Consider the following 17788-nt stretch of genomic DNA (forward strand, 5'->3'; position numbering starts at 1 on the left):
TTATTTATTTATTAAAGTTAAGCAGCACCCAATGCCCCTGCCTGAACAAGTAACTGCCTCCTTAGACTCAGAACCTGATTACGTCACCTTTAGCAGCAATGACTGCAACCAAACGCTTCCTGTTGTTCCTGATCAGTCTCTACAGCTCAGTGGTGGACTTTTGGCCAACTCCTCCACGCAGAACTGCTTTAACTCAGTGACATTTGTGGGTTTTTGAGTATGAACTGCACCTTTCAGGTCCTGCCACAACATCTCAATGGGGTTTAGGTCTGGACTTTGACTAGGCCATTCTAACATTGTTCCAGAACTCTTGAGAATCATCCAGGTGCTTTTTGACAAACAATGTACTATGGACAGATGAGCCAAAGATGGAACTTTTTGAGCAACATGGGCCCCGTTATATCTGGCAAAAACCAAACACTGCCTTCCACATGAAGAACCTCATGTCAACAGTCAAGCATGGGGGTGGCAGTGTCATCGTTTGGGGATGCTTTGCTGCATCAGGACCTGGCCGACTTGCCATCGTTGAAGGAACCATGAATTCTGCTTTGTATCAGAGAATTCTACAGGAGAATGTCAGGCCATCCATCTGTCAGCTGAAGCTGAAGGGCGGCTGGGTCATGCAGCAAGACAATGATCCGAAACACACAAGGAAGTCTACATCGGAATGGTTGAGGAACAAGAAATTTAAAGTTTTGGAATGGCCTAGTCAAAGTCCAGACCTAAACCCCATTGAGATGTTGTGGCAGGACCTGAAAGGTGCAGTTCATGCTCAAAAACCCACAAATGTCACTGAGTTAAAGCAGTTCTGCGTGGAGGAGTGGGCCAAAAGTCCACCACTGCGCTGTAGAGACTGATCAGGAACAACAGGAAGCATTTGGTTGCAGTCATTGCTGCTAAAGGTGACGTAATCAGGTTCTGAGTCTAAGGGGGCAGTTACTTGTTCAGGCAGGGGCATTGGGTGCTGCTTAACTTTAATAAATAAATAAATAAAATAAGTATCAAAATTTTGTGTTATTTGTTCACTCAGGTTCCCTTTTCCCTAATATTAGGTTTGGTTCAAGATCTGATAACATTCAGTGCCAAAAATATGCAACCACGCAGAAAATCAGACAGGGGGCAAATACTTTTTCACAGTTCTGTATAGGACTGTATACATCTCAGGACCAGGTTACTTGAGAGACCCCTTTATCTCTTCAGCAGGTCACCGCGGTCTGCGGGAGAGTTTCTCCCTGAAGCCCCTAAAATATCAGAAGCCCCCTCCAGAGCAGCTTGGAGCAGGCATTCAGTTTGGCTGCCCCTGACCTGTGGAACAGCATCCCTGGCAAGATGTGACAGGCACCCACTATCTGCATGTTCCAGAAACCTTTGGAGATATTCTTGTCCTGAAAAGCTTTCCCAACTGGACAGATGGGTCTCTGCCATAGGTGTCTACTTTGCGTTGTTTTTAAACTGATCTGCTGTTGCTTTTGGTGTTCAGCAGTTTTTATTTTTATTTTGTACATTGCCTTGAGATGTGTATGTTGAAGGCGATAAATAAATAACGATGCATTGCATTCTCCATGCCTCTCATTATTATGTTATGAATAATTATAATAAGTGCTGTAGCTTGTTATTTATAGGCTGTTGTGGCCCGTGGGGTGAGTCACCCTCTCAGCGCCAGTGTCGCTGCAGCTTACCCGGATGGGGCAGGCAGGGGCACAGTGGGGGCTGTGTGGATGCCCTGGCAGAGCCACCCTGGCACTCGCACAGGCCCAGCCTCACTGCCCTGCTGTCCTGCCCCCCAGCTCCCTCTCAGGAAGTTGCAGTGATGCGGAAGGTGGTTCTGCTGGGGCTCCACCGCAGCCCCACCACACAAGCTGCAGAAGCTGCTCCAAGCAGGCAGTCCTGGGTTTTGGGTAGAGCGGAGTGGAAATTTCGCAGAATACATTTTTTTCTGAGAAAATTCTGGGTCTTTTCTTTTTCTTACACTCCCTCTCCCCCATTTAGAAAAAAAAGGCCGCTGTTCAAAAGTGGAGTCAGAGGCTGCCTCGGGAAATGGTGGCCTCTACTTTGCTGGAGGCATTTCAGTGGCAGAGAGTGGATGTCCATTTGCCAGGGATGCTGGAATTGCAGGGTGCAGCTCCCAGTTGGCCTTGAGTGAGGGGAGGTCTGGATATGCTGGGGCTTTGCTTTGTTTCTTTCTGCCGTGGTTCCTCCTGGTCCAGAAGGGAGAAAAATAAGCAAACTGTCCTCCCCGCTCCCCCCAGCATTGATTTCCCCAGGGAGAGTTAAGGCATGGAGAAAACCCCAACAGCAAACCCTGAGGGCTGCTCTTGGTGGTGGTGGGGGATGGCTGGCGACACAGGAATAGCCACTGCAGTGTAGACATGCAGGACCTGCCACTTATTAAGCAGCCACTGAAGAAGAGGCAAAAATGACCTTGTAGATTATGTAAGCGCAAGTGGTTAATTTCTGAAAGAAAGGCACTGGGGCTTCAGCTGGATACGGATGTGGCAGTGTCTTCAAGACTAAATCCTGGAGTGTAGAGGCTGCTTGAAATAACTTGAGTCTGATCTTACAGGTGAGGTCTTTCCTCCATGAGGGCACAAACTTGAAATGTGCTGCAGCATCACACAGAGATTATGCAAAACCTGTGTGGATTTGGTCAGGAAAGAACAGTGAACCATAAATTCCTCTCTGTCTGCTGCTGTTCAGAGGTCTTCCTTGCAGGGGCTTCCTGCTTGTGTGGAGAAAAACGTTGCTTCCAAAGTGGCCGCCTGAGCCTCACACACCACAAAGTGTGGAAGGGCACTGTTTGTATGTGCCTGGACTGTGCACATTTCAGCAGTGAGAGCAAAGCACTGGGTAGTGCCAGCTCTCGCAGAGAGGAATTCTTGCTAAGTCTGAGAGCTGAGACCAGGCATTGGGTGTGTGTGGGGGGGGGGGAGGCTCTGCGATTGAGCCTCAGGTCTATTTAAGCCCTGCACTCTGCATGCGGGCATTTAAAACAGGCAGCAGCACTGAGTCTGGTTGTACTGAAACTTTCTGGATTCCTCACCACTCCTGAAATTATGGAATAAGAGAGTTTGATAGTACCATAGAAATCATTTGGTCCAACACTTTGCTCAGTGTAGGATCTCTTACACAGGATGCAACTGCTGCGATCCTGGCAAGTGACTGCCTCTGCTTCAATGCTGCTGCTGCTGCTGATGGAGATATGTGTCAATCTAGATGTGTGTGAGAGAGTTTATATGCCAGTCTCACCCCAGAAGCCTGATGTGGGAGGCATTCTCCTGTTGCTCCCTGAGAGGTGCGACTGGCCACTAATGTCCAGGCACGGGGGGGGGGCTGATGTGCGGTGCCTGGGGTGGGCAGGGGCGTCTGGCCTTTCCTCCCTAATGCTCTGGTTCTGCTTCTCCAGTAGGGCCTCTACTGTACTCGGAAGGGGGGGCAGGCAGAGGAGCCAGTGAGGTGCACCAGACATCAAAAGGTCAGTGTGAAACCACCACCCCCATGCCTCCCCCCATCCCTGCCATGACTTATGTGAAACACAAGGCCAATGATGCCCACAGCTGAATTAGGAGCCCAAATTGGGTCAAATGGTACCTCTTTATTAGCTTATCTTATGTTGCCATAGAATGCGCATGATTCTAAGGTCCACAGAATGCTTTGAGAGGCAAAATGGAAGTGTCTGGAAAACAGTGACATTACAGGAAAGGGCCTGTTTGCAGCCAGTCTTATGGCTTCTCTTTCTTTTAATGTGGCCGACAAAGAGTTTGGTGAGACTCAGAAGCTTGCATGTGCCTACAACAACCTAGGCTGCCCCGTGTTGGACAGCTTTGTGCTTCCTGCCATTTGGGAGCAATGCATCCACCGCTATATATTGAGTTATTGTGGAATTTTCTGCACGCAGGTTTATGCTGTTCGGGGTTTATGGTTTCTAGTATGCTTGTTCAGTGCCACCCAAGACACACAACACAAGCCACTCCTAAAATAATATTGTGGTGCTGATCACCAGATAAGTGAATCTGAGAAACTGTGGATGGATTGGTGTGGGTGGCACTCAAAGTAGTGTCTTGGCTGCTCAGTCCTGTGCATGTTTATTCAGAAGTCAATTCCATTGTGCCCAGTGGAGCTTCTTCCTAGGAAATTGCACACAGGATTGCAGCCTTAATCTCGGGTACTACTTCATAGAAAAGTCTGGGAGGAGGGAATTCCAAGCACTGAATAATTTGCTATAGATGCATGTTATTACTATTAGAAGACAGAAGAACAAATCACAGGCGCAACCAGGTTTCTTTTATTTATTATTATTATTATTAGTAGTAGTAGTAGTAAAAATATAGATTTTGATAGGCTTTACTCATTTAAAATCTGGTTTTAGGGTGGGGAACCTGTCTGTGGTGATGATTGTTGGACTCCCATCATTCCTTGCCATTGGCCATGCTGGCTCTGTGTGTGTGTGTGTGTGTGTGTGTGTGTGTGTGTGTGTGTGTGAGAGAGAGAGAGAGAGAGAGAGAGAGAGAGAGAGATGGGAGCTGCAGTATAGTGACGCCTGCAAGGCCAGCAGTTACCCAGCCCTGCTCTTGTTGGATCTGAAATGTTTCCTGGCCCTGTTCCATATTAGCGGTTTCGTACAGAGCTGTGCTGTGGGAAGAGAACCTCACACATTAAGCGTCATCCTCTCCAGGATGGTGGTGGAGGCTGTCCCCAAATTGGCACCTTGAGCAGAAGGCAGAACCTGCTTCAATGTAGTGCTGGAAGATCTCTCTCCAAGAGGGATGAATCAGTCTCAGAAGACCTCCGCAGCTGAGTCAGCCTATCTTGCCTGGCCTCCTGTTTCCACAGTGGCCAGATGGGAAGCCACCACCAGGGCACAGTCAGGGCAGTGGCCCTTTCCTGTTGCTCCCTGCTGCTGCTGCTGCCCCCCTGTCCTCAAGCTGGCATGTAGTAGTAGTAGTAAAAATATGCAGTTCACTAGCACACCACAGTGGCATTTTGTTGCAGGTTGCACTAATCTTGACTAATAGTTGCTGTTGGGTTGCATGATTCTGTAACATTTGCAGGAACGTGACATTTGGGCTCCCAGACATTCCCCACCCCCCCTGCAAACCCAACCCTGCAGGCAGTGGACAGTCTTTTTTGACAAGTAGCCTATATATTGTATGTCTCTTGCTGGGGCGTTATCTGCATGCACATGTTCATGTGCCTGTAGTGGATCTAGTGATAGCTGTGTGAAATTCAGGGTGGAGAAGAATGGAAAGCTGTGGTGGATGCTATGAAGTGTGCAATTTGCACGCAAGCCTGATGCCCCTTTTGGGGATCTTTTGACTTTGAGATCTGGATGAACTTGAGAGTTTGGCACCCCAAGGGTTAACAAGGACAACAAAGATAGATCGAAAGTCAGTTTTATTGTACCAAAAAGGGAATTAGCATGTTTACTAAAGATGTTAAAACGAAATCAATAAACAGCGCATTGACAATAGGCTGTTTCTAAAGGGTTTAAAACCAATGTGAGTGCTAGAGCTAAAAGCATACGTGGATACACACAGCAAAACCAGCGCGCAGTTAAAGTGGTCAGAGAAAGGGGGTGGGGGGAAGGATGTTGCCTGAATGAGGGTGAGAAGAGAGATTTGGCTGAAGGGATGAATGAGGGATCAGACGGAAGCCCCTTGTTTTAGAAAGAGATGGGGAGGATGGGGGTTTGAGTCGTGCCTCTGTGCAGCTTACAGGAAGAACCAGAAAAAAAGCAATTGGAAGAGTTCAGAGCATGGCTGGAGAATGGGCTGAAGGTCTCCTGAAGGAAGTGGGACCTGATGGAAGGGGGGGAGGAGAGAGAGAGTGAGGGGTTGGCCAGAGAGGGAGCTGAGGAGGGGGCAGTTCCTGTCCATACTTCAGCCTGATGTGTCAGAGCTGAGGCCTGTTGAGGGCCCTCTTCGCAGGGCGGGAGGAGAGGAGACCAAGGCCAAGGGGATGTGTTCAGAGAGATGAGGTCTCCTCCTTGGTGTCCCGAAGCTTCCTCACTGCGTTTCCTGCCCGAGGAACTCAGACTCAGACACAGCTGTAGCTTTTTCTTTCATTGAAGTAATTGAAAATTTCAGTTCAGAGCGCTTTATGAATCTACCTACGGCTTACTCAGAACTCAGCATCGCTCTCTAACTTACTAATAATAACAATAATAAATTTAATTTTTGTGTCGCCTATCTGGCCGAAGCCACTCTAGGCGACGTACAAACTAAAATTCAGTAAATTACAATACAATACAGATAAAATACAATAAAATCAGAACGATCATTAGTCACAGCAGCATGAAATCAGTTAGGGTGATCAATAGATAATAAAATATCCCAAAAAAGTTAGCCCTCCCTGGAATTCCTGAAGGCCTGTCCAAAAAGCCAAGTTTTTAATGCCCGGCGAAATATATCCAGGGAAGGGGCATGGCGAAGATCGAATGGGAGGGAGTTCCAGAGAGTGGGGGCCGCCACTGAAAATGCCCTCTCTCTAGTCCCCGCCAACCTAGCTGTTTTCATTGGTGGGACTGAGAGAAGGCCCTGTGTGGCTGATCTGGTTGGGCGGCTTAATTTGTGGTACTGGAGGCGCTCCTTCAGATAAACTGGGCCGAGACCGTATAGGGATTTAAAGGTTAATACCAACACCTTGAATTGGGCCCGGAAAACAACTGGCAGCCAATGTAGGTGAAATAATACTGGCGTGATGTGATCACGGCGGCGGCTGTTTGTAAGGAACCGAGCCGCCGCATTCTGCACCAGTTATAGTTTCCGGACCGTTTTCAAGGGTAACCCCACGTAGAACGCATTGCAGTAGTCTAATCGAGAGGTGACCAGGGCGTGTACCACCAGTGGGAGCTGATGAATAGGGAGGTAGGGTTGCAGCCTCCGTATGAGATGTAATTGGTACCAAGCTGCCCGGCTCACTGCCGAAATCTGAGCCTCCATGGACAGCTAGGCACAACTTGGCAGCAATAAGATGTTGACTCAGCAACTAACCCTTCCTCCTCACCCAGATTAAGTAGGGCTGGGCAGACCCTCCTCTTGGGTGGGCCCCCCTTCTTGCATGTACCCTGAGTCACGGTTGGAGGTGTGTGTGAACGCTCTGACTCCTCTTGAGCTGGGTTTGTTGGATCTCCTGCCACATCCACCTCCTGGACCTGGGCGAAGGCGGGTCCTCGGCTTCCGTCCCGTTCTCTCCCTCTGCGGCAGGAGCTGTCTGGTGGCAGTGCAGGCGCGGGGAGAGGTGCCGCGCCAGGCAGAGGAGTGAGCGGCCGGTCCGGGGGTTTGTCCTGGAAGGTGTCTGGGATGGCTGGTGGTGACTTGTCAACATCCAAAGCGGGGGCTGCTTTGACGTCTCCCCCTTGGCTGGGTACTTTCCTGACTGGAGTGTCCCAGTCCAAGTCTTCCTCACCCCTCCCCTACGTGTCGGTCCACTGCCTGCTAGCATGGTTCACACCATCATAAGAACATAAGAACATAAGAAGAGCCTGCTGGATCAGGCCAGTGGCCCATCTAGTCCAGCATCCTGTTCTCACAGTGGCCAACCAGGTGCCTGGAGGAAGCCCGCAAGCAGGACCCGAGTGCAAGAACACTCTCCCCTCCTGAGGCTTCCAGCAACTGGTTTTCAGAAGCATGCTGCCTCTGACTAGGGTGGCAGAGCACAGCCATCACAGCTAGTAGCCATTGATAGCCCTGTCCTCCATGAATCTGTCCAATCCTCCTTCAAAGCCATCCAAACCGGCGGCCACTGCCGCATCCCGTGGGAGCAAACTCCACAGCCTAAGCATGCGCTGAGTAAAGAAGCACTTCCCTCCGTCCGCCCTGAATCTTCCAACATCCAGCTTCCTTGAATGTCCACGAGTTCCAGTATTATGAGAGAGGGAGAAGAACCCTTCTCGATCCACTTTCTCAATGCCATGCATAATTTTATACACTTCTATCATGTCTCCTCTGACCCGCCTTTTCTCCAAACTAAAAAGCCCCAAATGCTGCAACCTTTCCTCGTAAGGGAGTCGCTCCATCCCCTTGATCATTCCAGTTGCCCTCCTCTGAACCCCCTCCAACTCTACAACATCCCTTTTGAGATGAGGCGACCAGAACTGTACACAGTATTCCAAATGCGGCCGCACCATAGATTTATACAACGGCATTATGATATCGGCTGTTTTATTTTCAATACCTTTCCTAATTATCGCTAGCATAGAATTTGCCTTTTTCACAGCTGCCGCACACTGGGTCGACATTTTCATCGTGCTGTCCACCAGAACCCCGAGGTCTCTCTCCTGGTCGGTCACCGCCAGTTCAGACCCCATGAGCGTATATGTGAAATTAAGATTTTTTGCTCCAATATGCATAATTTTACACTTGTTTATATTGAATTGCATTTGCCATTTTGCTGCCCATTCACTCAGTTTGGAGAGGTCTTTTTGGAGCTCTTCGCAATCCCTTTTTGTTTTAACAAACCTGAACAATTTAGTGTCATCAGCAAACTTGGCCACTTCACTGCTCACTCCTAATTCTAGGTCATTAATGAACAAGTTGAAAAGTACAGGTCCCAATACCGATCCTTGAGGGACTCCACTTTCTACAGCCCTCCATTGGGAGAACTGTCCGTTTATTCCTACTGTCTGCTTTCTGCTTCTTAACCAATTCCTTATCCACAAGAGGACCTCTCCTCTTATTCCATGACTGCTAAGCTTCCTCAGAAGCCTTTGGTGAGGTACCTTGTCAAACACTTTTTGAAAGTCTAAGTACACTATGTCCACTGGATCACCTCTATCTATATGCTTGTTGACACTCTCAAAGAATTCTAATAGGTTACTGAGACAGGACTTTCCCTTGCAGAAGCCATGCTGGCTCTGCTTCAGCAAGGGTTGTGCTTAGTTAATCTAGCTTTAATAATACTTTCTACCAGTTTTCCAGGGACAGAAGTTAAGCTAACTGGCCTGTAATTTCCGGGATCCCCTCTGGATCCCTTTTTGAAGATTGGCGTTACATTTGCCACTTTCCAGTCCTCAGGCACGGAGGAGGACCCGAGGGACAAGTTACATATTTTAGTTAGCAGATCAGCAATTTCACATTTGAGTTCTTTGAGAACTCTCGGGTGGATGTCATCCGGGCCGGTGATTTGTCAGTTTTTATATTGTCCGTTAAGCCTAGAACTTCCTCTCTCGTTACCACTATTTGTCTCAGTTCCTCAGAATCCCTTCCTGCAAATGTTAGTTCAGGTTCAGGGATCTGCCCTATATCTTCCACTGTGAAGACAGATGCAAAAAATTCATTTAGCTTCTCTGCAATCTCCTTATCGTTCTTTAGTACACCTTTGACTCCCTTATCATCCAAGGGTCCAATCGCCTCCCTAGATGGTCTCCTGCTTTGAATGTATTTATAGAATTTTTTGTTGTTGGTTTTTATGTTCTTAGCAATGTTCTCCTCAAATTCTTTTTTAGCATCCCTTATGGTCTTCTTGCATTTCTTTTGCCAGAGTTTGTGTTCTTTTTTATTTTCTTCATTCGGACAAGACTTCCATTTTTTGAAGGAAGACTTTTTGCCTCTAAGAGCTTCCTTGACTTTGCTGGTTAACCATGCTGGCATCTTCTTGGCCCTGGCGGTACCTTTTCTGATCTGCGGTATGCACTCCAGTTGAGCTTCTAATATAGTGTTTTTAAACAACTTCCAAGCATTTTCGAGTGATGTGACCCTCTGGACTTTGTTTTTCAGCTTTCTTTTTACCAATCCCCTCATTTTTGTGAAGTTTCCTCTTTTGAAGTCAAATGTGATCGTGTTGGATTTTCTTGGCAATTGACCATTTACATGTATGTTTAATTTAATAGCACTGTGGTCACTGCTCCCAATCGGTTCGATAACACTTACATCTCGCACCAGGTCCCAGTCCCCACTGAGGATTAAGTCCATCATCTCCCTTCCCAAGCCGGTCCCCCCCAACCTGGAGGCTTGGGCTTGTGAGAGTATTCGTCATGGACTTTTCTCACCAAGTCCAGCGCATGGACATCAGATACCTGCTCCCAGGATCACTCCTCCAGTCCAAAACCTTTCCAATGGATGAAGTACTGTAATTTCCCTTGATGCTGATGGGAGTCGAGGTTCTATTCCACCTCATATTCCTCCTCTCCATCGATGATGAACGTGGGGGGGGGGAGGCATTGGTCGCCCGGTAGAGGCTTGGAGCCTCTTCTAAGCAACAACTGGTGAAATGGTGGATCTTCACGGATGTGGGCAAGCGGAGCCGGTACTCTACCAGATTGATCTGAGCCTCCATTTTGAAGGGCCCCACCCTCCTTGCTTCCAGTTTATGGCAAGGCGCCCTCACCGGCAAATAACGAGTCGAGAGGCTGCTGCAGAGATGAGACTGTGCTGGGACCATCAAGGGGCAAGCATTTCCACCTGCCTTGCTCCACCCCTCTGCCTGGGCCTTATCAGGAGCAGCTGCAGGCTGAGACGGGATGAGACTGTGCTGGGACCATCAAGGGGCATGCTTTTCCACCTGTCTTGCCCCCCACCCCTGCTCTTAGTGACGTTTTTCTGGGGCTGCCCTTTATCAGGAAGATGAATGCTTTTGGTTTGCTGCTCCTGTTTTTTTAGAGATGTTAGGACTTCGTTAGTTTGATTTTTTTTTTGTAAATTGTATTGTTTTTATTTGTATTTTGTATTTGTATTTTTATTTGTGTGTAAGCCGCCTTGGGGGCCTATTTGGCCAAAAGGCGGCCTAGAAATAAAACATTACATTACACACTCTATCCCCCTCCTGTATTTCCAGGCCAGGCTGCTGGTGCTGGTTGGCTATTCTTTTATAGATGGCATTAGCTCTTGCCAGCTGCTCCTGTAGCAACTGATGCATTGCCTGCAACTCTTAGACAAACTCGGTTGCAGCTGGCACTGCCAGGGAGGAGGTAATGGGGGGGAAGGTTCGAGGGTGGTAGCCAAAGTTGGCAAAAAAGGGAGTTTGCTGGGTGGAGACATGAACTGAGTTATTGTAGGCGAACTCAGCCAAAGGCAATAGAGAGACCCAATTGTCCTGCTGGTAGTTCACATAGCAGTGGAAGTACTGTTCCAGGGTGGTGCTCACTTTCTCAGTTTGCCGATCCATTTGGGGGTGGTGTGAAGATGACAGTTTTAGTTCAAGAGCTGCCACAAGGTGCACCAGAACTGGACTGTGAACTGGGGTCCCTGGTCTGAGAAAAGGCTGGTTGGAACACGTGCTGGATAAACAATTGCACTGTTTCTCTGGAGGTTGGCATGCCAGCACAGGGAATGCAGTGGGCCATCTTGTTAAAGGCGTCCACCACCACCAGGACTGTAGCTTTCCCCTGAGGGGGAGTAAGTCTGTGATAAAGTCCAGGGTGACCATTGGCCAAGGCCCTCCAGGCATGGGGAGTGACTCCAGTAACCTGGCTGGGCATCCCGGGGCATGCTTGGCTCTCAGGCAATGAACGTGGCAAACTGCTCCAGCTTCCCCCTGTACCAGAGGGGCAAGCTCATGGACATCTTGGCTCAGGGTGTGGGCACGGGCGGAACAAGGTCTGGACCCTGCTGCAAGGTGGTCACTTGAGCCCCCAGCTGGGTCACTTGAAGGCACAAGGTCTGGTTTTTGGACCGACTGGGTCTTGACTCGGAGGCTCTGTAGTTCTGATAACACAGTCTCAAAGGCTCTCTAGCAGTCCTCCCCTGCTCCTTCACTCACTTCCATCCTCTCTGTCATGGGGGCGCTGGTTGGAGAAGGTGCTGGCTGAGTCAAACTGTCCTGCCCGAACTCAAGGAACTCAGACACAGCTATAATTTTTTCTTTTACTGAAGTAATAGAAAATTTCAGTTCAGAGCGCTTTATGAATCTACCTATGGCTTACTCAGAACTCAGCATCGCTCTCTAACTAACTAGGCACAACTTGGCAGCAATGAGACATTACCTCAGCAACTAGTCCTTCCCCCTTGCCCAGATTAAGTAGGTCTGAGCAGGCTCCCCCTTTTTGCATGGGCCCCCCTTCTTGCATGTACCCCGAGTCATGGTTGGAGGCATGTGCGAACGCGCTGACTCCTCCTGAGCTGGGTTTGTTGGATCTCCCGCTGCATCTGCCTCCTGGACGTGGGCGAAGGCGGGGCCTCGGCTTCTGTCGCATTATCTCCCTCTGCAGCAGGAGCTGTCTGGCGGCGATGCAGGCGCGGGGAGAGGTGCCGCATCAGGCAGAGGAGTGGGTGGCCGGTCCGGGGGTCTGTCCTGGAGGGTGTCTGGGATGGCTGGTGGTGACCCGTCAGCATCCAAAGCAGGGACTGCTTCAACATCTCCCTTTCACTGGGTCCTTCCTTGACAGGAATGTCCCAGTCCATGTTTTCCTCGCCCCCCTCCTGCGCTTCGGTCCACCCCTGCTAGCATGGCTCATGACACTGCTGGGTTGAAGACCATCACCTTTTGTGCTCAAGTTGGGCTTAAAAATTAAAATCAAAACACAAGCTACAAATCTTGTGTTTCTGGAAGCAATTGGGTGCTAAAAGTTGAGAGTTTGTCCTACATCTCTGAGAAATGGCTTCTAAAATGCATCCTTATTCTACTTTCCAGGTGGGGAGGTGGAGATTAACCTGTGTTTTGGACTCTTCTTGCAGCAGCTTCAGACCATCAAAACTACTTGGTTAGTAATTGTGAGAAGGAAGGAAGGAAGGAAGGAAGGAAGGAAGGAAGGAAGGAAGGAAGGAAGGAAGGAAGGACATTTTAAGTGATCCCGTCTTTGCTTAACTCTTCCAGAAGGAGACTGATGTTCTTTGGTTTATCTTTAAATATACAAAGGGCGAGGGAGGATGGCGGCAGAGATTTGCAAGGAAAGAGACAGCAATCACTGGAAGGTGTTCTAACTCCACTTCCTTGAACATGCTCTCCTGTAATGGGGGCTCCCTTGTAGGTCTCCCCAGGCAAAACAGAACTTCCTTCACAGGCGCAGCCTACCACAGCAAAAGCTGGGTTTTGGGGTGCTTTGTAACGTTGATATTTAGCAGTATTGGAAAGGTTACCTGGGTTGAGAGCAATGACCTTAATGTTTTGCGGGGGGGGGGGGAAGCAGTTATTCCAGATTAATTTATGTGCCAACAATGCTAAGATTCACGGGGGAGGATAAAGGAACACAAGAAACAGACCCATTTGTCCACCTGACTGACTGTTGCCTACTCCAGGGGTTCCCAAACTGGGGGATGTGGACCACCAGTGGTCCGTGAGCTTCATTCAAGTGGTCCACGGCATGTCTGCATTAGAATCATAGAATCGTAGAGTTGGAAGGGGCCTATAAGGCCATCGAGTCCAACCCCCTCCTTAGTGCAGGCATCCAAATTAAATATGCATACTGTATTATTTTAAATTGCTTTTATTGCTCCCATTCTTTTTTATATTGTATTTTATGGCATTATATTTTCAAGTTCTGTGGCATGCAAATTGTAATACAATAAAATAAATTTCAAGAACCAAAGTAGCAATAAAATTACAATTTTTAAAAAAGTGCGGCATCCAGCACAGCGTATTACAATTGCTGCAACAGGCAGAAAAACCATGAAGTGGTCTGCCAAGACCTTCAGCAAATTTCAAGTGGTCCATGGGGAAAAAAGGTTTGGGAACTGCTGGTCGACTCTATACCGTTGGGTTTGTCTCCGTTGACGTCTCAGAGGGCCGAGCTGCAGCGGGTGCCGCCCCCTTGCCCCTCCTCGTGAACTGCTGCTGGGGCGGGCAGTTCTTGTTCTCCACATCTCAGTTACGCTGTGATTAGGGAAAGGGCCGCAGGAGCACCTGTGCTTTGCATGCAGAAGGTCCGAGGTTCAGTCCCCAGTGGATGCTCCAGGGAGGGCTGGGACGGTCCTCTGCCTGAAGCCCTGGGAGTGAGCCGCTGCCAGTCAGGGTAGGCAGTACTGAGCTAGATGGGCCCCAGTGGCCTGACTCTGCATAAGGAGTCTTCCCATGCTCCTGGGCATGTTTGAACCCTCAGGTGGCCATTTACATGTTGCCAAAAAGAGGAAGCACAACACAAAAAGGAAGATGAAGGAGGACACAGATTTGTATAATATTTGAGATGCTGATTTATGTGCATATATGTAATTTATTACTCTAATAATTACTCTAACTTAAATAGGAATCCAATACGTCTCACCCTAGTGGGGAGGACTATGCTTAGGGATGCTTCCAGACCGTTGTTTGTTGTGGGATCAGTTCTCCTTGTGCATGAAAGCGTTTCACAATATTCACACAACTGATGTCACGAGCACCAGCCTGTACTTTCCCCCCATTTAATCCAGATGTAGCCTTTAGAAAAAAACAATAAGCTGTGTGTGTGTGTGATGTGCCTTCAAGCTGGTTATGACTTATGGCGACCCTATGAATCAGCGAGCTCCAAGAACACCTGTCATGAACCACCCTGTTCAGATCCTGCAAGTTCAGGTCTGTGGCTTCCTTTATGGATTCAATTCATCTCTTTTTTGGCCTTCCTCTTTTTCTACTCCCTTCTGTTTTCCCCAGCAGAATTCTCTTTTCTAGTGAATCCTGTCTTCTCATGATGTGTCCAAAGTATGATAACCTCCGTTTCATCATTTTAGCTTCTAGTGACAGTTCTGGTTTAATTGATTCTAACACCCAATTATTTGTCTTTTTCACAGCCCATGGTATGTGCAAAGCTCTCTTCCAACACCACATTTCAAATGAGTTGATTTTTCTCTTATCCACCTTTTTCTCTGTCCAACTTTCACATCCATACATAGAGATTGGGAATACCATGGTCTGAATGATCCTGACTTTGGTGTTCAGTGATACATCTTTGCATTTGAGGACCTTTTCTAGTTCTCTCACAGCTACCCTCACCAGTCCTAGCCTTCTTCTATTTCTTGACTATTGTCTCTATTGATAATCCTCGACAAGTTCAATGTCGTCGTTGTCAACTTTAAAGTTACATAAATTTTCTGTTGTCATTACTTTAGTCTTCTTGACATTCAGCTATAGTTCTGCTTTTGTGCTTTCCTCTTTAGCTGTCATCAGCATTCGTTTCAAATCATTACTGGTTTCTGCTAGTAGTATGGTATCGTCTGCATATCTTAAATTATTTATATTTCTCCCTCCAATTTTCACACCTCCTTCATCTTGGTCCAATCCTGCTTTCTGTATGATATGTTCTGCATATAGATTAAACAAATAGGGTGATAAAATACACCCGTCTCACTCCCTTTCTGATTGGGAACCAATCAGTTCCTCCATATTCTGTCCTGACATTAGCCTCTTGTCCAGAATATAGGTTTGCGCTTCATGACAATCAGATGCTGTGGCACCCCCATTTCTTTTAAAGCATTCCATAGTTTTTCATGATCTACACCGTCAAAGGCTTTGCTGTAATCTATAAGGCACAGGGTGATTTTCGTCTGAAATTCCTTGGTCCGTTCCATTATCCAACGTATGTTTGCAATATGATATCTGATGCTTCTTCCCTTTCTAAATCCAGCTTGGACATCTGGCATTTCTCGCTCCATATATGGCAAGAGCCTTTGTTGTAGCATCTTGAACATTACTTACATGGGATGTTAAGGCAATAGTTCGATAATTACTGCATTCCCTGGGATCCCCTTTCTTTGAAATTGGGATGTACAATGAACGCTTCCAGTCTGTGGGCCACTGTTTAGTTTTCCATATTTATTGACTAATTTTTGTCAAAATTTGGACAGATTCAGTTTCAGTAGCTTGTAGCAACTCTATTGGTATGCCATCTGTTCCTGGTGATTTGTTTCTTCCAAGTATTTTAAGAGCAGCTTTCACCTCACATTCTGAAATTTCTGGTTCCTCATCATACGGTTCCTTGGTGAATGAATCAGTCATCCTGTCATCTCTTTTATAGAGTCCTTCAGTGTATTGCTTCCATATTCCTTTTATTTCTTCTTGGTCGCAGCTTCGATCTCCCCCTTCTCTGGACTGCACCCCCATTCAAATGGAGGACAGCTTCAAAGGACTGTCCTGTGAAAGTCCTTCAAGTAGAGGGCTGTCCTCTGCAGGACACCCAGCTACCCTCTTGCATGCCTCTTTGCCTGTGACCTCTTGTCTGATCTTGTGCAGTGGGGGTTGCTTACATGCTCAGCCACCTTGCCCCTCCCTACAGGCCCAGGGCTCCCTAGAGATGCACACCAACGAGCCCCAGTCTCTCACTCAGGCACGCCCCCACCCCCCCTTCCAGCTGTGCAAACTGTGAAAAAAGCTAGGCTTGATATTTAATTACAACGTGAGCAATTAATACTCTCTATCCAGGGAGGGTGGGGGAAGACTCCCAGGGATCGTTAACATTAATGATGCTTTCAGTACAAATAAGATGCCATTAATATAGAAAAGGCTGTGATTGATTTCAGCCAGGACATTCTGGAAAGAAGAGTAAGGAAAGGGCAGCTTTTTTTGTGTGTGGTGGGGGGGGAGGGGTGGGCAAGTGCAGAAGATGTTGCTTTCAAGACAGGGCCCCAGAGCCACTTCTGCCGGCAGCTGCTGGGAGAGATCACCCAGCCACACTCTGCAGGATGCCCTGGGTCACTTGGGGTGGGTCATCTCTGTCCACTGCTCCCCGTCCTTAGTATAAGGGTGTGGGTGGGAGAGAGGGTGGGTGTCAGCCTGCATTGGGGTCCACCTTACAGACAGAGACCAGTTTCTTTTCAGCTGTCCCGGACTCTGGGATTCATAATTCAGCATGAGGCCAACAGACCTCTGTGAGTCACTGTTCCCTGTGTGTTTATGAAGTCCTTGTCTGTGTCCCTGTATAGGGCGAATGGTGGGTGCCATATGGCTTGGAGAGTTTTGTGGAGGGTGCCCCAGTCTTTTCCACACAATCCATTTTCTCATCCAGTACTTCTTTATTTGCCTTGTGACATCCGGAGAAGTTGCATTTCTGCTTCAGGATTCTGCATTTTCTGACCTTCTAGAATCAGCATGGAACACAAAAGTGCAATTCTTCTTAGGCAGGGCCAACAGAGCAGCTGCTTTGTGTGCAGAAGGCCCAGGTTCAGTCCCAATGAACTTGTCTGGGACCCTGGAAAGTTGCTATCTGCCATTCTAGGCCAGATGAGGTCTGACCTGGTATAAGGCAGCTCCCCATGTTCCCCCAAATACGCCACATGCACGTTGCCCTGCCTGTGATAAGAACACCAGCCTCCCGGATCAGGCCAGTGGCCATCTGGTCCAGCATCCTGTTCTCACAGTGGCCAAGCAGACGATGCCTGAAGGACAAGCCCAGAAGCAGGACCTGCGGGCAACAGCGTGAGATCCTCAGCAACTGGCATTCAGGCCCTGCTGCCTCCAACAGTGCAGGGAGCGGGAGCGAATTCCATAGTTTAACTATTTATTTATACAATTTGTATCCTGCCCTCCTTCCCAAAGGAGCCTATAATAAGAAATACAATTAAAAATAAGATACAAAATTATTTAAAACATCTAAAAACAATAACCGAATCAAGCATCCATACTATGTAGTGTGTGAAAAAGTACTTTCTTTTGTCTGTCCACAAGCTATGAGAGAGGGAGAAAAACTCGATCTACGTTCTCCGCACCTTTGGGAGGAAGGGTGGGATAGAAATGTAATACACAATTTTATAAATAGTTTTATACACCTCTATCGTGTGCACTATGTCAACTGGATAATTTCTACCTACAGTAGGGTCCCACTCATACAGCGGGTTATGTTCCAAACCCCCGCTGAAAAGCGAAAACCGCTGAAAAGTGGAACTCATTTAATAGAATGGTGCGCGATGCTCGAAAACCGCCGTACAAGCGGAACAAGTGCCATATGAGTGGG

General features: G+C 48.0%; 1 protein-coding gene across 1 annotated transcript in view; it reads left to right on the plus strand.

Moving 5' to 3' along the window:
- Positions 1–17788, plus strand: part of LOC133375143 (neurexin-2-like) — a 224977-nt gene that overhangs the window by 157275 nt on the left and 49914 nt on the right. Inside the window, exon 4 of the mRNA XM_061606708.1 lies at positions 3407–3472. Within this exon, the coding sequence (XP_061462692.1) occupies positions 3407–3472 (66 nt within the window). The remainder of the gene's footprint in view (positions 1–3406; positions 3473–17788) is intronic.

This window comes from Rhineura floridana, chromosome 22 (genome assembly GCF_030035675.1).
Source record: "Rhineura floridana isolate rRhiFlo1 chromosome 22, rRhiFlo1.hap2, whole genome shotgun sequence".
NCBI lineage: Eukaryota > Metazoa > Chordata > Lepidosauria > Squamata > Rhineuridae > Rhineura > Rhineura floridana.